Source organism: Mesoplodon bidens (assembly GCF_964165515.1).
Source record: "Mesoplodon bidens genome assembly, chromosome: 12".
Taxonomy (NCBI): Eukaryota; Metazoa; Chordata; class Mammalia; order Artiodactyla; family Ziphiidae; genus Mesoplodon; species Mesoplodon bidens.
Genome location: NC_138168.1, coordinates 67,602,505 through 67,626,827, shown reverse-complemented (window position 1 = coordinate 67,626,827; position 24,323 = coordinate 67,602,505). Strand labels below are relative to the sequence as shown.

Below are 24,323 nucleotides of genomic sequence, written 5' to 3'. Positions count from 1 at the left end.
AGATAATGTACGAAAAGAATCCACCATAGTGCCCCACAATTATTAGATATTATTATCAACACTAAAACATCATTAAAATTTCTGTAAGAAATTTTATAAAGATGACATCTTGTAGATAAGCTTAAAATTTTTTTCTTTTGTTATGAAAATTTTCAAATATATACAAAAGTACAGAGTATAATGAAACCCCATGCACCCAATACCCAGTTTCAATAATTATCAGCTCATGGCTGGTCATCCCCTTCCCCAAACACTTGGATTATTTTGAAGCACATCCCAGACATTATGTCATGTCATCTATAATACTTCAATATCTATTTCTAAAACAATAATAATAACCAAAATCCCATATCACACTTAAAAATAAATTAATGATGATTCCTTAATTAGATGAATTATTGGTTGGCTGGAAGCCACAGGAGAAAAGAAGAGAATCAAGTCGGTCCAAGGCAGGGCTTTAGGTAAGTTCTCTCCAGATCCAACACGATAGAGGCATCCACTGTCACTGTCAAGGCGGTCTCTTTGTGCTGAGGGTCTGATGGCTGGGGGGGTGGGGGGGGCGAGGTAGAGGGGAGGGGAGGGAATAAGTTTGAAGCCAGCATTTCATGCCTGAAGAAAAGTAAAGCAAGGGTCTCCCATTATCTGTAATTTTCTTACTTCCCAAAGCAAATCTCATTTCATTTGAAACAATTCTGTACAAATTCTTCCGCTTCCAAGTTGGTGAGATTTTAAAATTTAATTGTATCTTTTCATTACCTTGAGTCACAGTTGGTAGTGTGGCTTTTATGCAGACTCTGAAGTCACACAGAGAGCTCATCTAAGGGTGACAAGACTAGTTTAGTTTCTGAAAAATTTTTTTAAAGATTTTTTGATGTGGACCATTTTTTAAACTATTTATTGGATTTTGTTGCAATATTGCTTCTGTTTTATGTTTCGTTTTTTTAGCCCTGAGGCATGTGGGATCCTAGCTCCCTGACCAAGGGTTGAAGCCTCACCCCGTGCATGGGAAGGTGAAGTCCTAACCACTGGATCACCAGGGAAGTCCCTGGTTTCTGAAATTTAACATAGCACAGAAGCTCACACATCTCTGAGAGAATTCAGTCCTTAGAATATTCGATGCTCTGCTCTTTCCCCCATTTCCCCTTATTTGTTCTACAACATCAGGAACCCAGTGGAAACCCCAATTTCCTTCTCTGCTGCTACTTATTAAACCTTAAATTAAGATTTTTTTTCTTAACTGGAATTTTAAGTAATTTGGTTGCTCCAAAACATAAGCTATTGGCATTAGAGATATTGAACATCGATAGTTCAAACCCAGATTTCTATTCCCCATTTAAAACCAAGGTGAATGAAAAGTCTAGAGTTCAGTGGCTAACATGAGCAAGGAAATGAAGGATGATGCTGAGAAGGCTAGGAGACAAGGAGTCCCCAGAAGGTGCAAAGGGCACCTAAGATAGGCTGCTTGTTTCTTCTTTGAAAGCCTAAGCCAACTTAGAAGCAATGGAAGCTTCACCTGGAGGAGATAAGGAGTTTGGATTCAGAAGTCTGACCCAGCACAACGGCACTGGGAAACACCCTCCATCCTGCTGGGGCAGTATGCCTACTTCCCCCTTTAGAAGTCTGGTTTGGGTAGGTAGGGCAATGTCTATTTTATTTGCTGCTGCATCCTTGCTGCTGAGAACAATGCCTAGCACATCGTAGGGCAGAAAATATATGTTCTTGCATTAATTAATTAATTATTACTTAAATAATTTTTGATTAATTAGTACTGCTCAGCAGCCATCACTCTTCCTTACTAAAAGGGCTATTCTACCAAGAACTTGAAAGTTTGACTACCCAAGAGGAAGAAGAAACCAGCATATATTTCTTCTTTTGACCCAAAAAGCCTCTTTAAAAAAATCTTTATGACTTTCTTGTGCTTTAATGTATAATTTTAGTGTCTCTAAAAACATGTGGTAAAAAAATTTTTTTTTTGGTCATAAAACTGATGACGTGAATCATGGGCAAAAAACAGATGACCTAGTTTGATTAGATAAGAAGATAGGACAAAGATTTAATGTAGTTCAAAATGAACACTGCCCCCACATTCATCCTTTTAAGGAATTACTTGGTTTGATGGGCTCAAAATCTTTATCAGCTAGGTTGCTGGAAACCGAGGGCAGGAATGGAAAAGGAAGAAGCATGAGCTGAATGGGGCCCATTGACCGGGGCGGCTGTGGAGGGTGGGAGGCAGCCCTCCAGAGAGGCTGAGGTGGGCAGAGGGTATGAGGTCTACACCAGGGAGGCTACGCGAGGAGCTTCCATGAAGGCAAGAAAAGGAAGAATCAACCAGAGACCCCACCTGCCTGAACCACTGCCAGGGGCCCTGATAGTTGCAACTGCCAAGCCCTCTACTCAGAATCACCCTGGCAGCCCCTCTGCCCTCTCTGCCAGAATCCCTGAAGCCCTCCTTCACTCATCTGCGAGCATCTTGCATAATTCCTCACCCTACCTGCCCTCCGGGCCACCAACCCTCAGTGTTTTGCCTTTTCTCAGCTAGCAAAGCTCCCAAAACAACAAGCGCCCACATCAAAGTGACTTAACAGCAAATGTTTTTTGAAATGATTCTTAATACTTATTACCCCCCAAATTATAATATAATTTATGAACAAAATGAAATTGTGTTTGCTTCAAGAACCATGGTTACAACCAAAAGGGGATGTTGAGTGGGAGGATTCGAGTTTCCTCTCCTGTCCAGAGCTGTCCTCTCCTTGAGGGGAACGCTGGTCACCTGACCAATCACACTCACAACCATGACACCTAAATGTTGCTTTCTAGGCTTCCTCATCGCTGTCCTCCTGCCTGGTGTGGTAGGTAAGTGCTTCATTTCTTTTTAATGGCTCACAGCTTTGTCATCTGAGTCTGCTCAAGGGGACTGTTAGACATGGCAGTGGTGCATTTCTAGGCTTTGTAAAAATTTCAGCTCTCTCCTGTCACAAACGGGTCCAGACAGACACAGGATCCGTTTCTCTCTGCAGCCTGAATAAGAGCATGCGGACTTCACGAGTAGCTACTAAAGAGGAGGCACTCTTGTGGGTGCAAAAACTTCCCACAGGACAAACATAGACCCCTCTCTGTCTCCTGAGCCCTTCTTTCACCTTCAAGGACAAGATAGCATACTGGTTACCAGCATAGCTCCTAAGGCAGACTGCCTGAATCTGGATTTCAACTCTGCCATTTTATTATCTAGAAAAACTGGGGCAACTAGCTTAAACCCCCTCTGCCTCAATTACTTCATCTGTAAGGTGGGGATTGTAGGTCACTGTGAGGCTTAAATGAGTTAATACATGACAAGTGCTTAGAGCAGTGCCTAGCACAGAATAGACCATAAATAACATGTGAGAATTTGCTGGTGGGATCCATGGAGAACTCTTCAAGAGCAGAGAGCATCTTATCATCCCAACATACCTCTGAGAAAGGCCATTAGGACCCCCAGTTAACAGATGGGTACCTCTCAGTATAAGTGTCTCAAGTAACTTTCACAAGACTGTACAGTTGCCCAGGACTGATAACATAAAAACAATTCAATCCTCCATTTCCCAGAAATGTGTGGATCTGAGTAGACTATGCCTTTGGTCTTTGGTCAGACCAAGAACTCAATTAGCAGAATATGGCAGGAATTTAAGTGCTACCCAAATGACCTTGGCTCTGTATCTTACCAGACCTGTAACCATATGGGCAAGATACACAACTTCTTTAGACCTCAGTTTCCCCACGTGTAAAATCTACTAATAAAAATACCTACCTTATTGGGTGGTTGTGAGAATGAAAGAAGATGTAAAGCTTGGAGCACAGGACCTGATATACATTTAAGGTTCAAACACGTTCAGTGATTAACGAAGGCCGGCCAGGGGGAGGAGGCGGGGGGAAAGAAGAAGGAATGTCTTCATCCTCTCGTTGTTCTGCTTCCTCCATTAGCTCCTCTCTCCTGAGGCTTCTCTGTTGGTTTGCTGTGACGGGTGAGAGGCAGGCTCCAGGGCCAGACAGCCTGGGTACAAAATCAGCCTCACCGTCTGCAGCTGCACCAGCTCTTTTACTTCCCCAAGGCTTGGATTTTGGTCTGTAAGAGGAAGACCACAATAATATCTTTTTCACAGATGAGCAGGGCAGACTCAATGAAGACAGGTAAAATCTCCTCTGTGTCTGGTACAGAGGGATTGCTATTTTCTTTGATGGAGGTTAGCAGTGGTGTTACAAAAATGAGAGAAGAAATCTGGAGACAGACGAGGTAAAGGACACTGGACTATCTATGTTCAGGATAGCAAATCAACTCTAGGAAGGATCTTCCGGAAATTGTGCATGCTTGTCACCTCCTGAAAACTTCTGCTAAGTACAATTTTATGTGCTAAATACGATTGATTGGGTAGTGATCTGGGTGAACAAAACCAATGGTGGCATTTGACTCTTTCCAAGTACACATCACCACTTGATGCACTGAAGGAGGTCCAAAAATAAAAATAAAAACAAACAAAAACCAAATAACAGTAATGACACTATTTGGTTGGTAAAAATAACTACCTAAGGAAACAGCCCCATTCATTAGAAAGTAACACATCTTGAATGTTCAGAGCTGAGACCATGGGCTTAGGAGAATTTGCTTCCACCTTAATGATATTTGAGCAAAGACCTAAAGGAGATGAAGAAATGAGGCATGTGGAAATCCCGGGAAGAGTATTCTAGGAAAAGGGAGGGGCCAGCGCAGAGACCTCGGATGGGGCCATTCCCAGCATGGTGGACCAGGAGAAAGGAGGCCACTCTGGAGAAGCCAGGGGGCAAGTGGTAGAAGATGAGGAAAAGACAGGGGATGTGCTTCCTCACTTCTCCTGCCCACCACCTATCCCTTAGCAGAAACTTTGGGCCTATTGGAGAGGCGAAGCTTTACCTCTGCCCATTTTAGGTTTTCAGCTGGGACTCTTTTTTTTTTTTTTTTTTTTAACTTACACAATGTTACATGTCAAATTTATTCAATAAAAAAGTCGGCTAGGCTTCCCTGGTGGCGCAGTGGTTGAGAGTCCGCCTGCCGATGCAGGGGACACGGGTTCGTGCCCCGGTCTGGGAGGATCCCACATGCTGCGGAGCGGCTGGGCCCGTGAGCCATAGCCGATGAGCGGGCGCGTCCGGAGCCTGTGCTCCGCAGCGGGAGAGGCCACAACAGTGAGAGGCCCGCATACCACAAAAAAAAAAAAAAAAAAAAAAAAGTCGGCTAGGACTCCTTAACAAAAAGGCAGATTAATAAAACAGTTTACTAATGCGTGCAGCGCACAACACCAGGGGCCATCCTGTATGAAGAGAAACTCAAAATGGCGGCTCAGAATTGCAGCTTCTGTAGCATCTTCAACAAAGCACGATACACCTGTAGGAACATGACAGGACAGAGGAAAGCAGTTTTAGTCTTCCAAGGGAGGAATTTGTGGGAAAGTAAATACGTGGGAGAAAACTAATGGAGTAGGTTTCATTTGTAGATTCTTCTGGGGCCTTCTTTGGACTGATAAGAATCTGTCTCCAGTAAAGTAAAAGGAGAATTTATTGGGTTGGCCAACAAGTTCGTTCGGGTCTGTCCGCAAGCGCCTACCAAAAACCCGAACGAAATTTTCGGCCAGCCCTCTATATCCTGCCTTTAGGCGGAAAAAAGGGGGAGATCAAGAGAGCTTTTCCTGCATTTGCTGCTTCTTAATTGCCTTCAGCTCAAAATGATTTTTATGTCAAAGAGGCATATTTGGGGGTAATGTATTCTGGTTTCCTTCAGACCCTAGAATAAAATTTTGTCAAAGGTCTCTTGCCTCCAGTGGACTAAATGTAGGTGAGATTGAGCGCTCATGTCGCATGAATTGACCAAGAAAGCACAAACTATGCCAGTGCGAAATGATCCCCTTTCCTGCCATGACTCCTGTCGAGACTCTTCTCAGGAATGCTGGGTTCCATGGCAAGCCCTTGGGCAGTTTTCCTCCACAGCCTGGACCACTCCACCTGAGCAGTTATGCTCAGGCACTTGGAACCAGGATGCAGGCAGGTAAGAGCATCCACTCAGGAGTGGAACCGGCCTACATGCCATAAAGTCAGGTCAGCTGAGAGAGGTGGAGGGCAATGAAGTAGGAAGAAGAGATGAAGCAAGAACCAGAGAAAGGAAGAATGAGTTCCAGGCTGAGGTTCTGGAGGCAGAATAGAATCCAGGCGAAAGCTTGCCTCAGAGGAGCAGTAATGCAGGGTCTCCTAGGAAGGTGGGCAAAGTGGCCTTGGTGAGGCCTTTCATCTCAGTCATTACATTCCATCACCACCAGGGGTGGAATTAAGGACAATACTATCTTTCACTGCTGTTACTTCCTCTCCAGCTTAGGAGTGGGGTGGGAGTTTATCACGTATGTTCTTATAGTCTGGATCACAACTGTCCTGAGACTTTAGCATGCATCAAAATCATCACATCAAAGATCAAAAATGTTGATTTCTGGGCTCCACTTCCACCATCTGCACCTATAGCAACTATTTCAAAGAATCCTGATGCAGGTATTATTACATTGAAAATTATGGCTAATAATGATGGTGCTCATATCAATGTTCAGTGTTGCTCCGTTTCTTATTGTTTTAGAAACTCAGCCAGCCTACGAGTCTCTGAAACCTCAACGAGTACATTTTCAGTCCCAAAATTTTCACAACATTTTGCACTGGCAGCCTGGGCGGGCTTTTCCCGGCAACAGCAGTATCTATTTCGTGCAGTATAAAATGTAAGTAATCTGAGCTTCCTCCAGCTAGTAGAGATGGCCACTAAGATTCCATGTTCTAGAAGGCGATGGAGTGTTAGGGTCTGAACTTTTGTCAGTTTCAGAAAGGTTGAGAAGAAGCAGAGGTGGGGGCAGGAGTGTGTCTTCCCTGAAGGTGACACAAAATGCATGATGACGTGTAATCTGTGACGGGAGATACTTCATCCCTCAGAGACCCAGCACTGAGACTTCACAGGGTCAGCCTTTGGCTTCACAACAGAGACTCTCAATACACACTTGTCCACTGAATGTTAGAAGCAACTTGTTTAGCACCTAATAGGTACTCAATTAAATTGACGCTATTGATAGTTGAAAAAGAAGTTGTGGGACACATGGATGTGAGTGCGTAAACTACATTTTCAATTTAAAGGTCATTTCTTTAGAGTGGGTTTACTATTTAGAAAATTCCTTTCAAAAATGAACGCTTCCTGTAAGCATGAATGCAAATTGGAACACACTGAGGCGTGTTCAACCTGTGTGATCTTCAGACTAATTCTAGTGGATCGTTGCCAAAACTCAGATATAATCCACTCCTTTCCTGGATTGCGGCCTGGAAACAGAAGCTCCTGATTTGCAAATGGCAGGTTTTCCCCTTCACACATCTCTGTTCAGGGGGCTGGGGGTGGGAGTATGCCGATAGGAGTTGAAGCTCTTCCTTCTCTTACATAGATTGAGATTCTGGCTGAACATGAGACAGGAGATATTATAGTTTAGCTTTTATGATTTTCTATTAGAAATTCAGAAGATTAGATGTAGCTATGGACCAAAGTAGCAATTTTTATGCCATAAATTCATTCATGTCTCTCCAGCATGGGGTATATCCAAAGTCAGATTTTTCCATTTATCAAGCTCTCACTAACTTCAGAAGGACTATTTCCAGAAGTTTCTCGGGCTTTAACTGCTGCTTTTCTCAACATATTTTATGTAGCAACTGTAAACTTCACAAATCTTTGCAATAAAGATTTCTCCACTCCAAAACCAGATTTGTGCGTCGTTGGAAATGCTTCCCTGTAGGAAGAGGGGATTGATGATCTTTTTATTCTTTCCCTGTAGGCAGTATAAACATATCCAAAGTGGGCCTATTTATGGTTCAACATAAACAGTGGATTAGACGTTGTTTTTCCATGAAATTAATGAAGATTAAACTTTAGGGCCCCATGGGAAAATTTCATATTTGTAAGTCTTTTTCTTAAATAGAGCTCTTAAATTTGTAGAAATTTCAGAATACCTGGATCCATTCCTACCTATGTGATATTTTCAATAGCACAATGCAGATTTATATTTTCAAAATCTTTCGTTTTGGGTCTATCCAGTTCTCATGGGTCTACTGACAGTTTCTGTCCCATTTAGGATAGGTCAAAAAATGAAGTATTACACTAAAAAAGAACCCAGTCATTACAGCTAAATTCAGCTAGCAAAGGCAACGTCTAATAAGAGTTAGAAAACATTAAAGTGTGCTTAATATATGTTGTTGGTTCTACTCTTATGGTGTCTTCTAATATAATGAAACTGCTGTCAGCATATAGTTTACAGAGTACAGACATCAGCAATACTCTTCATTATATGGCTAAAAAGTTATATTTCAAGTCCTTCAACAAATATTTTGGAAGCTTTCTCCCCAGCCTCTAATTCCTTCTCTGTTCCCACCATCATCTTATTGCATTTTCTTTGATTTGTGACTGGTAAGGAAGGGAAGCATTAATCTTCCCTTTTGCTGTTACACCATCCCACAGTCTTAAGCTGAATCAACGTATCTGGCACTTCGCCTCATTACGTTTTCTTCCTGGGTTCTCCCCATTCTCTACCAGCCTCTAATTACAAAACTCCTTAAAGAGCCCTTCCTACAACCCTCGTTCAGTTGTCAAAAAAGAGGTTGACGTTACGTGTTGGGTAAGTGTCACCTGAGATGAAAAGTGGTGGCAACTTCTCAGAATCAGCCACGTTACTCAACAGCAAACTGAAAAGAAGTGAGGGAAACCACAAAGTGTTGAAACCTCAGGAGCCTGAAGGACATGGAGAGCTCGTAGTCAAAAATGGAAGTTGGTTCAGACCCCAGAAGAAAAACTTCACTAAGTACTAAAAATCCAAAAACGCTTATGCTAGCGTTACAGAAGGGATCAAGCTTGAGTTTATATTTCAACAAGATAGCACTTTGATAGCACTTTAATTAATTAAACATTTTTTAAGATACTTACGAACAGCTGTCAACTTTCACAGTGGTGCTGATATTGGAGGACAAATTTCAGCCAGTCTGAAAACTGAATAGACTGAAAAAACTGAAGACTCCTTCAATGGAATAAAGGAATGCAGATTTTTGTCTTTTCCCTTCTATAGGTATGGACAGAGACAATGGAAAAATAAAGAGGACTGCTGGGGTATTCGAGAGTTCTTCTGTGACCTTACCAATGAAACGTCAGACATGTGGGAACTTTACTACGGGAGAGTGAGGACGACCCTGGCTGGGGTCCACTCAGGCTGGACCATGACACAGCGGTTCTCTCCCTGGTAGGAAAGTGAGTTCCATGGAGTTTCTTTGCATTTGCTTTTCCTGCCCTTGAATAGACCTCATGCAGCATGGTTAGCTAGCTACCAGGCCCTGTGCTTTGGTGAGGTCCCCACCATTGTCTCATTTGATGTCATTCTCAGAACAGCTCTATAGCAGATGGCTTTTACTATTCTCATTTACAGCCCAGGAAGTCAAGGCACAGAAACTTTCGTAGTAGCCCAGGTCTCAGAATTCAAATTCGGCTGCCTCTGATTCAGAGCTGACACTCTATCCCACTGCCAGGATGTTGCCTGCTAGAAAAAAGAAGTATTTTTAGATAGCAGAAAAGGAGCCATATGGGGTTATTCCTAAGCATGACGGTTAAGTTCTTGAAAATACACATTAGAAAAATTTTCTATTGAGGAAATTAAGACTTTTAAGTCACCTCTCCAAAAGAGGAGACAAAAAGTGCTCTCTTGTATCCATTTCTCAATGATGTATATTCTTCTAATTTAGTCATAATGTCAGAATAATATACTATAATCTATGATGTAAATTATAAAAGGAGCCATTGCCAACAGACCTTATATAAAATAGTAGACAAAAGGTATGAGAAAAAAAGTTTAATGTATATGTACAAAGATATGCATAACAAGACAGAAAATATGGGTATCTATTACAGTCCTCACAATGGCAACTAGTCATGAAGCTGTAGTTAATATTTATAACTGCTTTTCTCATGATTTAACTCAACGTTCTCTTTCTTTTCAGCCAGCACCTCAACTTTTCATTCTTGAGGAGTTTGAGTCCTTTTGATCTTTCTCATATTAACTTAACATAGTCTTAAATTAATTTTTATCACTGAATATAGGAGTTCTAAGAGGCACCTCCGAGGATACCAAGCATACTTGACCCCGCTGTATATATAATTCTATTTCCCTTTGATAATTGGAACCAGTCACCCTAGACAACAGAAGTACCGCATTTCCTCCTTGATGGTTAAATGGCATAAAGAGCTCCCAACCTTCAGGAGGCAGCCTCAACTTCCAATTCTTTGAAAAAATTGTTGTTATAACCCAGAAGAATTAAGGATCAAGTGTATGGGAAACAAACCATTGAGTGGTTTGAGTTTACTAGTGAGAATTGCCCCTCCCACTTCCACTTCCTGTATCCTAGACCAGTAAATTCTTTCCATGGAAGAAATAGCACCATATATTGGTCACAAGATTAGAGCATGTACAAATTCACATAGCACCTCACAAGGTATTGTCTGTCAAACTGAGTTTTCAATTGTCCACCTTACCTTCCTATCAAGCCGGGGGTTCTGAGTGATGGGATATACGGTAAGGCTGAACATTCCTGTGGGTGTGAGACTTGACTTCACTACTTCTACATTAACTTAGATTTTCTGTCATAAGCAATATATCGTGGTGTACTATGCTCATGAATAAGGCGTTCACTACATCCATGGTGGGGGGTGGTCATGGGGACTGGCTGATAAAAGCACTGAAGCGGAAAGACAAATATTTAATCAGAAAAGTATCTATTCCAGTGTCTCTTGTCCCGTCCCTGTTGGAAGGGATCAAAAAAGTCTGCTATATAAAGTGAACTATACTAGGGGTTCAGCACTGGTCCTCCCAACTGGGAAGTTGAACACGCAGGAGTGCCAGTCCAGTCTTGGCAAGAAGAAGTCCATATTGTCGAGTCTGTATAGCTTCCATCCCTTTTCACACTGCCATTTTGAGCCTATTGAGCAAGTGTGGGGCATCGGGCAGACAGGCTTTCATTGCCTCCACCTAGATTTATTAAACAGCTTTATTGAGATAAAATTCACATCCCTTACGATTACTCATATAATGTGTACAATTCAATAATTTTTTACTATATTCACAGATAAGTACAACCATCACCCATAGTCAATTTTAGAACATTTTCATCACCACAAAAAAGAAACTCCATACTCTTTGGCTATCACCCTCCTATTCTCTCCCTCCTTTAGCCTCTCAGCCCTAGGTGACCACTAATCTACTTTCTGTCTCTAGAGAGTTCCCTCACCTTGATATTTCATATGAATAGAATCATATAATATGTGATCTTTTGTGACTGGCTTCTTTCATTTAGCATAATGTTTTCAAGGTTTGTCCATTTTGTAGCATGCATCAGTGCTTCGTTCCTTCTTGTGGCTGAATAATATTGCAGTACATGGATATACTGCATTTTGTTTATCCATTCCTCAGTTGATGGATATTTGAGTTGTTTCCACATTTTAGCGCCTGTGAATAGAGCTCCTATAAACATTCATGTACAAGTTTTTGTGTAGACATGTTTTTATTTCTCTTGGGTATATACCTAGGAGTGGAATCACTTGGTCACCCTGTAACTGCATGTTTAACCATTTGAGAAACTGCCAGACTGTTTTCCAAAGCAGCTGCACCATTTTCCATTCCCATCACCAGTGTATGAGGGTTCCTATTTCCCCACATCCTTAGCACCACTATGTCACTTTTTTTTTTTTTTTTTTTGCGGTACGCGGGCCTCTCACTGTTGTGGCCTCTCCCGTTGCGGAGCACAGGCTCCGGATGCACAGGCTCAGCGGCCATGGCTCACGGGCCTGAATGCTCCGCGGCATGTGGGATCTTCCCAGACCGGGGCACGAACCCGTGTCCCCTGCATCGGCAGGCGGACCCTCAACCACTGCGCCACCAGGGAAGCCCCACTTTTTGATTATAACAGTCCTAGTGCATGTGAAGTGGTATCTCATGTGATTTTGATTTGCATTTCCCTGATGATTAGTGATGTTGAGCATCTTTTCATGTGTTTATTGGCCATTTGCATATCTCCCTTGGAAAACTGTCCATTCAGATACTTTCCCCATTTTGAAATTGAATGATTTATCTTTTAATTACTGAGTTTTAAGTTTTTTGTATATTATGGACACCATTACCTTATCAGATATATGATTTTCAAATATTTTCTCCCATTCTGTGATTTGTCTTTTCACTTTCTCAATGGTGTAATTTGAAACCCCAAAGTATTTAACTTTGGTGAAGTCCAATCTACCTATTTTTTCTCTTGCTACTCATGCTTTTGGTGTCATATCTAAGAATTCTTTGCCAAACCCAAGGTTATGAAGATTTATCCTAAGCTTTCTTCTATGAGTTTTATAGTTTTGGCTCTTACATTTAAATCTTTGATCAATTTTAAGTTCATTTTTACATATTATGTGAGGTAAGCGTCCAACTTCATTCTTTTGTATATGGCTATCCTGTTGTCCCAGCATCATTTGTTGAAAAGGTATTCTCTACCCATTGAATGATCTTGGCACTCTGTTGAAAATGCAAGCCATAGAGAGAAGATATTCACAGTGCATGTTTTGGACAAAGGACTGTGTCCAGAATGTACAAAGAACTCTTACAAATCAGTAATAAAAAGAAAAGACAACTAATTTTAAAAATGGGCAAAGACTTGAACAGGCTTTTTACAAAAGGCAATATTCAAGTGGCCAATGAACATATGAAATTCCATTAGTCATCAGGGAAATGCAACTTAAAAACACAATAAATTGGTACAACACACTTACCAGAATGGCCAAAAGTAAACTTTTTAAAAATAATAATGCCAAGTATTAGAGAGAATGTGAAAAAAAATGGGAACTTTCATACACTGCTGAAGGGAATATAAATTGGTCTATCTACTGTGGGGAAATGGCAGAATTTACAAAAGCTAAACATATATAAACTCTATGCCCCAGAAATTCCACTCTTAGTTATATTCTCAACAAAATGCATGTTTCCCAAGTGACATATACAAGAATGTTCCTTCTACTTTACTCAGAATATCCAAAGACTAGAAACAACCTACAAGTCTGTGAATAACACAGTGGATGAATTGTGTTATTCATACAATTAAATACCACACAGCAATCAAAAGAACAAACTCTTTTTTTTTTTTTTTTTTTTTGCGGTATGCGGGCCTCTCACCATTGTGGCCTCTCCCGTTGCGGAGCACAGGCTCCGGACGCACAGTCTCAGCGGCCATGGCTCACAGGCCCAGCTGCTCCACATCATGTGGGATCTTCCTGGACCAGGGCACGAACCCGTGTCCCCTGCATTGGCAGGCGGACCCTCAGCCACTGCGCCACCAGGGAGGCCCACAAACTCTTTTTTTTTAATGTTTTTATAGCATTCTTTATATATATATATATATATATATATATATTTTATTACTTATTTTTGGCTGCATTGGGTCTTCGTTGCTGTGCACGGGCTTTCTCCAGTTGCGACGAGTGGGACTACTCTTCGTTGTGGTGTGCGGGCTTCTTATTGCGGTGGCTTCTCTTGTTGAGGAGCACAGGCTCTAGGTGCGCAGGCTTCAGTAGTTGTGGCACACAGGCTCAGTAGTTGTGGCTCACGGGCTTAGTTGCTCTGCGGCATGTGAGATCTTCCCAGACCAGGGCTCGAGCCTGTGTCTCCTGCATTGGCAGGCAGATTCTTAACCACTGAGTCACCAAGGAAGCCCCAAAAGAACAAACTCCTGATACATGCAACATGGATAGATGTGTATGTATTAGATTGCCAGGGCTACCATAGCAAAATACCACAGACTGGGTGGCTTAAACAACAGAAATTTATTTTCCTCCACTTCTGGAGGCTGAAAGTCCAAGATCAAGGTGTCCACAGGTTTGGCTTCTTCTGAAGCCATTCTCCTTGGCCACTTTCTTGCTGTGTCCTTCCATGGTCATTCCCCTGTGCTCAGTTGTATGTGTCTTCTTATAAGGACACCAGTCATATTGGATTAGGGACCACCCATACCACCCATATAACTTCATTTTTTTTAAAGCCATATGCTTTTTTAAAAAAGACCCTATCTCCAAATGCAGTCATATTCTGAGGTACTGGGTGTTAGGACTTCAACCTATGAATTTGAGGGGAGGCACAATTCAGCCCATAATTATATATATACAAATAAAAGTGAAAGAGTCACACGTGGAACAACTCCTACAGAACACCTACTGAACGCTGGCAGAAGACCCCAGACCTCCCAAAAGGCAAGAAACTCCCCACATACCTGGGTAGGGCAAAGCGGAGAGATCCCCACACAGAGGATCGGTGCTGAGCGGCACTCACCAGCCCGAGAGGCTTGTCTGCTCGCCCGCCGGGGCAGGCGGCGCTGGAAGCTGAGGCTCGGGCTTCGGTCAGAGCGCAGGGAGAGGACTGGGGCTGGCAGCGAGAACTCAGCCGGAAGGGGGCTGGTGTGCCACAGCTAGCCGGGAGGGAGTCCGGGAAAACTCTGGAGCTGCCGAAGAGGCAAGAGACTTTTTCTTCCCTCTTGGTTTCCTGGGGCGCGGGGAGAGGGGATTAAGAGCGCTGCTTAAAGGGGCTCCACAGACGGGCGCGAGTCACGACTGAAAGCGCGGAGCCCAGTGACGGGCGTGGGACGCTGGGGCTGCTGCTGCCGACGCCAAGAAGCCTGTGTGCGAGCGCAGGTCACTGTCCACACCGCCCTTCCGGGAGCCTGTGCAGCCCGCCACTGCCGGGGTCCCGGGATCCAGGGGCGGCTTCCCTGGGAGAACGCACGGCGCGCCTCGGGCTGGTGCAACGTCACGCCGACCTCTGCCGCTGCAGGCTCGCCCCGCACTCCGTGCCCCTCCCTCCCGCCCGGCCTGAGTGAGCCAGAGTCCCCGAAGAGGCTGCTCCTTTAACCCTGTCCTGTCTGAGCGAAGAACAGACGCCCTCCGGCGACCTACACGCAGAGGTGGGGCCAAATCCAAAGCTGAGACCCAGGAGCTGTGAGAACAAAGAAGAGAAAGGGAAACCTCTCCCAGCAGCCTCAGAAGCAGCGGATTAAAGCTCCACAATCAACTTGATGTACCCTGCATCTGTGGAATACATGAATAGACAACACATCATCCCAAATTGAGGAGCCCGGAGTCAGTGCTGTGCCTCTGAGGTGGGAGAGCCAACTTCAGGACACTGGTCCACAAGAGACCTCCCAGCTCCACATAATATCAAACGGCAAAAATCTTCCAGAGATCTCCATCTCAACACCAGCACCCAGCTTCACTCAACGACCAGCAAGCTACAGTGCTGGACACCCTAAGCCAAACAATTAGCAAGACAGGAACACAACGCCACCCATTAGCAGAGAGGTGGCCTAAAATCATAAAAAGTCCGCAGACACCCCAAAACACACCACCAGACGTGGACCTGCCCACCAGAAAGACAAGATCCAGCCTCATCCACCAGAACACAGGCACTAGTCCCCTCCACCAGGAAGCCTACACAACCCACTAAACCAACCTTAGCCACTGGGGACAGACACCAAAAACAACGGGAACTACGAACCTGAAGCCTGCAAAAAGGAGACCCCAAACACAGTAACATAAGCAAAATGAGAAGACAGAAAAACACACAGCAGGAGAAGGAGCAAGATAAAAACCCACCAGACCTAACAAATGAAGAGGTAATAGGCAGTCTACCTGAAAAACAATTCAGAATAATGATGGTAAAGATGATCCAAGATTCTATTTCCCAGATCCAAAATCTTGGAAATAGAATAGACAAAATGCAAGAAACAGTTAACAAGGACCTAGAAGAACTAAAGATGAATCAAGCATCGATTAAAAACACAATACGTGAAATAAAAAATACTCTAGATGGGATCAATAGCAGACTAACTGAGGCAGAAGACCGGATAAGTGAGGTGGAAGATAAAATAGTGGAAATAACTGCTGCAGAGCAAAATAAAGAAAAAAGAATGAAAAGAACAGAGGACAGTCTCAGAGACCTCTGGGACAACATTAAACGCACCAACATTCGAATTATAGGGGTTCCAGAAGAAGAAGAGAAAAAGAAAGGGACTGAGAAAATATTTGAAGAGATTATAGTTGAAAACTTCCCTAATATGGGAAAGGAAATAGTTAATCAAGTCCAGGAGGCACAGAGAGTCCCATACAGAATAAATCCAAGGAGAAATGCGCCAAGACACATATTAATCAAACTGTCAAAAATTAAACACAAAGAAAACATATTAAAAGCAGCAAGGCAAAAACAACAAATAACACACAAGGGAATCCCCATCAGGATAACAGCTGATCTCTCAGCAGAAACTCTACAAGCCAGAAGGGAGTGGCAGGACATAATTAAAGTGATGAAGGAGAAAAACCTGCAACCAAGATTACTCTACCCAGCAAGGATCTCATTCAGATTTCATGGAGAAATTAAAACGTTTACAGACAAGCAAAAGCTGAGAGAGTTCAGCACCACCAAACCAGCTTTACAACAAATGCTAAAGGAACTTCTCTAGGCAAGAAACACAACAGAAGGAAAAGACCTACAATAACGAACCCAAAACAATTAAGAAAATGGGAACAGGAACATACATATCGATAATTACCTTAAATGTAAATGGACTAAATGTTCCCACCAAAAGATACAGATTGGCTGAATGGATACAAAAACAAGACCCATATATATGCTGTCTACAAGAGACCCACTTCAGACCTAGAGACACATACAGACTGAAAGTAAGGGGATGGAAAAAGATATTTCATGCAAATGGAAACCAAAAGAAAGCTGGAGTAGCAATTCTCATATCAGACAAAATAGACTTTAAAATAAAGACTACTAGAAGAGACAAAGAAGGACACTACATTATGATCAAGGGATCGATCCAAGAAGAAGATATAACAATTGTAAATATTTACGCAACCAACATAGGAGCACCTCAATACATAAGGCAAATACTAACAGCCATAAAAGGGGAAATCGACAATAACACAATCATAGTAGGGGACTTTAACACCCCACTTTCACCAATGGACAGATCACCCAAAATGAAAATAAATAAGGAAACACAAGCTTTAAATGATACATTAAACAAGATGGACTTAATTGATATTTATAGGACATTCCACCCAAAAACAACAGAATACACATTTTTCTCAAGTGCTCATGGAACATTCTCCAGGATAGATCATATCTTGGGTCACAAATCAAGCCTTGGTAAATTTAAGAAAATTGAAATTGTATCAAGTATCTTTTCTGACCACAATGCTATGAGACTAGATATCAATTACAGGAAAAGAGCTGTAAAAAATACAAACACATGGAGGCTAAACAATACACTACTTAATAACGAAGTGATCACTGAAGAAATCAAAGAGGAAATAAAAAAATACCTAGAAACAAATGACAATGGAGACACGACGACCCAAAACCTATGGGATGCAGCAAAAGCAGTTCTAAGAGGGAAGTTTATAGCAATACAATCCCACCTTAAGAAACAGGAAACATCTCGAATAAACAACCTAACCTTGCACCTAAAGCAATTAGAAAAAGAAGAACAAAAACATCCCAAAGTTAGCAGAAGGAAAGAAATCATAAAAATCAGATCAGAAATAAATGAAAAAGAAATGAAGGAAATGATAGCAAAGATCAATAAAACTAAAAGCTGGTTCTTTGAGTAGATAAACAAAATTGATAAACCATTAGCCAGACTCATCAAGAAAAAAAGGGAGAAGACTCAAATCAATAGAATTAGAAATGAAAAAGGAGAAGTAACAACTGACACTGCAGAAATACAAAAGATCATGAGAGATTACTATAAGCAACTCTATGCCAATAAAATGGACAACCTGGAAGAAATGGACAAATTCTTAGAAATGCACAACCTGCCAAGACTGAATCAGGAAGAAATAGAAAATATGAACAGACCAATCACAAGCACTGAAATTGAAACTGTGATAAAAAATCTTCCAACAAACAAAAGCCCAGGACCAGATGGCTTCACATGCGAATTCTATCAAGCATTTAGAGAAGAGCTAACACCTATCCTTCTCAAACTCTTCCAAAATATAGCAGAGGGAGGAACACTCCCAAACTCATTCTACGAGGCCACCATCACCTTGATACCAAAACCAGGCAAGGATGTCACAAAGAAAGAAAACTACAGGCCAATATCACTGATGAACATAGATGCAAAAATCCTCAACAAAATACTAGCAAACAGAATCCAACAGCACATTAAAAGGATCATACACCATGATCAAGTGGGGTTTATTCCAGGAATGCAAGGATTCTTCAATATAAGCAAATCAATCAACGTGATACACCATATTAACAAATTGAAGGAGAAAAACCATATGATCATCTCAATAGATGCAGAGAAAGCTTTCGACAAAATTCAACACCCATTTATGATAAAAACCCTGCAGAAAGTAGGCATAGAGGGAACTTTCCTCAACATAATAAAGGCCATATATGACAAACCCACAGCCAGCATCGTCCTCAATGGTGAAAAACTGAAACCATTTCCACTAAGATCAGGAACAAGACAAGGCTGCCCACTCTCACCACTCTTATTCAACCTAGTTTTGGAAGTTTTAGCCACAGCAATCAGAGAAGAAAAGGAAATAAAAGGAATCCAAATTGGAAAAGAAGAAGTAAAGCTGTCACTGTTTGCAGATGACATGATACTATACATAGAGAATCCTAAAGATGCTACCGAAAAACTACTAGAACTACTCAATGAATTTGGTAAAGTTGCAGGATACAAAATTAATGCACAGAAATCTCTGGCATTCCTATATACTAATGATGAAAAATCTGAAAGTGAAATCAAGGAATCACTCCCATTTACCATTGCAACAAAAAGAATAAAATATCTAGGAATAAACCTACCTAAGGAGACAAAAGACCTGTATGCAGAAAATTATAAGACACTGATGAAAGAAATTAAAGATGATACAAATAGATGGAGAGATGCACCATGTTCTTGGATTGGAAGAATCAACATTGTGAAAATGACTCTACTACCCAAAGCAATCTACAGATTCAATGCAATCCCTATCAAACTACCACTGGCATTTTTCACAGAACTAGAACAAAAAATTTCACAATTTGTATGGAAACACAAAAGACCCCGAATAGCCAAAGCAATCTTGAGAATGAAAAACGGAGCTGGAGGAATCAGGCTCCCTGACTTCAGACTATACTACAAAGCTACAGTAATCAAGACAGTATGGTACTGGCACAAAAACAGAAAGATAGATCAATGGAACAGGATAGAAAGCCCAGAGTTAAACGCACGGACATATGGTCACCTTATCTTTGATAAAGGAGGCAGGAATGTACAGTGGAGAAAGGACAGTCTCTTCAATAAGTGATGTTGGGAAAACTGGATAGGGACATGTAAAAGTATGAGATTAGATCACTCCCTAACACCATACACAAAAATAAGCTCAAAATGGATTAAAGACCTAAATGTAAGGCCAGACACTATCAAACTCTTAGAGGAAAACATAGGCAGAACACTCTATGGCATAAATCACAGCAAGATCCTTTTGGACCCACCTCCTAGAGAAATGGAAATAAAGACAAAAATAAACACATGGGACCTAATGAAACTTAAAAGCTTTTGCACAGCAAAGGAAACCATAAACAAGACCAAAAGACAACCCTCAGAATGGGAGAAAATATTTGCAAATGAAGCAACTGACAAAGGATTAATCTCCAAAATTTATAAGCAGCTCATGCAGCTCAATAACAAAAAAACAAACAACCCAATCCAAAAATGGGCAGAAGACCTAAATAGACATTTCTCCACAGAAGATATACAGAGTGCCAACAAACACATGAAAGGATGCTCAACATCTTTACTCAGTAGAGAAATGCAAATCAAAACTACAATGAGATATCATCTCACACCAGTCAGAATGGCCATCATCAAAAAATCTAGAAACAATAAATGCTGGAGAGGGTGTGGAAAAAAGGGAACACTCTTGCACTGCTGGTGGGAATGTGAATTGGTACAGCCGCTATGGAGAACGGTATGGAGGTTCCTTAAAAAACTACAAATAGAACTACCATATGACCCAGCAATCCCACTACTGGGCATATACCCTGAGAAAACCATAATTCAAAAAGGGACATGTACCAAAATGTTCATAGCAGCCCTATTTACAATAGCCCGGAGATGGAAACAACCTAAGTGTTCATCATCGGATGAATGGATAAAGAAGATGTGGCACATATATACAATGGAATATTACTCAGCCATAAAAAGAAACGAAACTGAGCTATTTGTAATGAGGTGGATAGACCTAGAGTCTGTCATACAGAGTGAAGTAAGTCAGAAAGAGAAAGACAAATACCGTATGCTAACACATATATACGGAATTAAAAAAAAAAAAAAAGTCATGAAGGACCTAGGGGCAAAACAGGAATAAAGACACAGACCTACTTGAGAATGGACTTGAGGATATGGGGAGGGGGAAGGGTAAGCTGTGACAAAGCGAAAGAGAGGCATGGACATATATACACTACCAAACGTAAGGTAGATAGCTAGTGGGAAGCAGCCGCATAGCACAGGGAGATCAGCTCTGTGCTTTGTGACTGCCTGGAGGGGTGGGATAGGGAGGGTGGGAGGGAGACGCAAAAGGGAGGGGATATGGAAACATGTATATGTATAACTGATTAAATTTGTTAAAAAAAAAAGTGAAAGAGTGAAAAAAGCCAGACACACAAAATAGTGTATATTTTATGATTCCAAAAATGAATGTACATGGCGATAAAAGTTAGGAAAATTGTGGTTATCCTCTGGGGTTAAGTGATTGGAGGAAAGGTGAAGGAGGTTTCTGGAGTGCTGGTAATGTCCTGTTTTTTGTTCTGGGTGGTAGCTATACAGGAGTGTTTATTTGTAAAGATTTGTTGAGCCATATCCTCACAATTTATTTGTCTGTATCTGTCTTATAAGGTGATAAAAAGTGTATTTAAAATTTTAAAAATTCTAACCAAACAACAAAATAGAAAACATCACCTTTCAACATGTGTTCACAATAAAAACACAAGGAAGCAGATCAACACAAGCAAGGTTGGAAGAAACAAGTACTGGCTGGACCAGTGCTTCAAGGATTTGTAATATTGGAAGCAGATAATAAAATAAATAAGCTTAAAGAAATAACAGAGGGAATAAAAACATAATCAAAGGACAAAATATTACTCAGACCAAATAGATTGAAAAAGACCCAAATAGAGCTCATAGAAATGAAAAAAATATAATCATTGAAATTCAAAAAGTTGATTTGTGGGGTTAAAGATCAGTTTAGACATGACAAAATAGCAAACTGATGGACTGGAAGACAGCTCTGAAGAAACCCTTCAGAATACTCCACTGAGAAAAAAAAGATGGAAAAAGAAAAAAGAAAATGACATATGGAAAATCGAGTGAGAAATGCTAACAGATATTGAACTGAAATTCTAGAATAAAAGCATGTGTGTCTCTATCTCTATCTCTATCTATCTCTAAGTTGATTGATCATGGCTAGTTTTCAAGAATTATAAAAGATATGTATCTACAAACTAAAAATACATAATGAATGCCAAACAAGAAAACAACAACAAAACCCATTAACAAATTAAATCATTTAGAATTACTATAGTTAATCTGGGGGAAATTAAAGTGACAATTTATTTAGTTTTCTTTCCTAGTTAACAATCATCTGATTATTGATAGAAGAATGCAAGAAACAAAAATTCTCTCTTGATCCTCCTCCTGCTATTCCATAGTATATAACATAATTCTGTTGAAATAATTTTATAGCAACAAGTCTTCAAATGATTTTCAAGCTGCTTTGAAATTTTACATCCTTAAGGACCTACAAAATATTTGCCTTACACTAAGATCTTCACCCAAATAACTTTTTATACTTCGTTTTCCAAAACAATCACTGCAGGCTGTGGAAATGATTGATAAATGTCCTCTTAAAGCTGATTCAGAATATATGTCTTGGCAAATAAAGAATCATCTGCAAAGAAACTTCTCAGATATTTATATTTTAGGTGTTAGCAGTATCTCTTCATAATGATTTTTGCCAGATCCCTGAACTTAATAATGATTTGTTATTATGCATAATGTGTCCATATGAAATATTACATTTTTGAGTGATATTGTCAAATTTTCCTATTCTTTCCTCAGCAAAAATAGATCCTCCAGTCATGAATATAACCCAAGTTAATGGATCTTTGCTGGTGAATCTCCATGCTCACAACTTACCATATAGAGACCAAAAAGGAAAAAATGTATCAGTGGAATACTATGGGCTAGTATACCGTGTCTTTGTAATTAACAATTCACTGGAAAAGGTAAGTTCAGATGAATAGATAAGTTTTGTATTTTTTCTTTTGCTTAAACAACATTTTAGCCATAAAATAGGTCCTGTCTTTTGCTACTCTATCCCCTCTTATTTTTCCTTATCTTTTTTTAGTTCCTTCTCACTTTCACCCTCATTGATAAGCAATTAGTGGTTACCATAGCCATCAGAATTGTGTGTACGTGTGTTTGCACCTTTTCCGTCATTCAGCTGGTTTCCTTTTGATTTTCCCTGCATATCTAAAGATTGGTATTAACAATATTTAATTCCATTTGATTGTCACAAATATTCATTTTTATGGACTTTACACCTCTTATTTTAAAGTGGCTTTTGGATCAGATCATTATATATTAGTGCCAGTTTTGCTCTGATATTATAATCCTCCATTGGTGCCTTTATTTTGGTTTGGTGGTTAATTGAATGTTCCTTTTTTTTTTGGTGTCCATCTAAGACAGGGTTCCTTTGGCTGTAGAAAACAGAAACCCATTCAAACTTGTTCAAATAGAAAAGTGGAGGGGAGAGGAGGATTTTTACTCAGAGGTAATGATCAGTCTTACAACAGCCAGAAGCAAGAAATAAAGTGCTGCCAGGCTTTGTAGTCACTGGGAAGGAGAAATGGAGAAGCAAGTTGTAAAGAATCTCACTCTGTTTCTCGGTGGTCACATGCCACATGTCTACAACTGCCTCCAAATCTACTCCATTCTCCTCACTGCACAGTTCAAATTCTTAAAAAAGAGACTCTGACCACTGGGTCAATCAATCAGCATCACTAGGGAGAAGTCATTTGGTTCCTCCACAGCCATGTGACCTGTCCCTTTCTCAGTCTGTGAGCTAGGACTCTGGAGAAGGAGGATGTGTCTCGGAAGACACCCTACAGCCCATCTAAACTGATCATGAACAACTTAGTTTTATCAAAAATAGAGCAAATCAATGACTTACGGGAAACCATTTATCATCTCATTTTTCCCCCTTGTGTGTAGGAGCAAAAGGTATATGAAGGAACTCACAGAGTTGTGGAAATGGAAGCTCTAACACCTCACACTGATTACTGTATAGTGGCTGAAATGTATCAGCCCACATTAGACAGAAGAAGTCAGAGAAGCCAAGAGAGATGTGTGGAAAGTCCTTGAAGTGCTCCGCAGAGTGGCAATCCAAACTCTCTGAGAACAGGACAGCTCGTTTTGAAGAATCTCATTGAAAGTTGTTTTTATATTTTTTTTCTGAAATATAGTTGATTTACAATGTTGTGCTAGTTCGTTTTTATATATTCTTAATGCAATGTTCACCGCTATACTTCACAGACCTCTTGGTTTAGTCATTCTTTCTTCCTTTATATTTTATTTGTAAACTAAATTTAAGCAGTTCCCCCCTGCAAAAAAAAAAACCCATTAGAATTTAAAGAAGAGGCAGAAAACAAAGGGATGTGTGAAATACAGAACTTTATTTCTGACTGTAACATCTCTAACATAATCTCCGTTCTTCTAAGTCAGCTAAATGAAAATTAAAGAACCAAGGAACAGTAGGCATGTTTTTAAATGTTGAATGAATTTTTAAAAATAGTATCACAGACAAGCAATCCTGATGCAATCCTTTTTCACTATCTATTGACAGTTCACTTGACATAGATATTTCAACTTTCACATAAGTGGAATTTTTATGTGAATGAGTATTTTCCCATACATTTCTATTTTATATGAATATACTTTCCATACATTCATTTTCTATTATATAATATTCTTACTTAATGAACCAATATTTTCTTTTAAATTCTATTCTATGTAAATAAGAATAATATTTGAAAAAAAAGCCTCTCATGATTTCTGGATTAATATCTAGGTTAAGTTTATCAGCAATAACATCTAAATACCAAAAGATGCCTACTTAATACAATTTC

The 24,323-nt window shown here is 40.6% G+C and overlaps 1 protein-coding gene across 1 annotated transcript; it reads left to right on the top strand.

Annotated features, from left to right (window-relative positions):
• Positions 1 to 2,792: 2,792 nt before the first annotated feature.
• IL22RA2 (interleukin 22 receptor subunit alpha 2) lies at positions 2,793 to 23,559 on the top strand (the record flags this gene model as incomplete). The annotated part of the gene is given in 6 exon segments (XM_081250962.1): positions 2,793 to 2,853; positions 6,623 to 6,758; positions 9,129 to 9,300; positions 9,304 to 9,307; positions 22,255 to 22,421; positions 23,410 to 23,559. Coding segments are annotated over 6 exon segments (690 nt in total).
• Between the last annotated feature and the right edge of the window lie 764 nt (positions 23,560 to 24,323).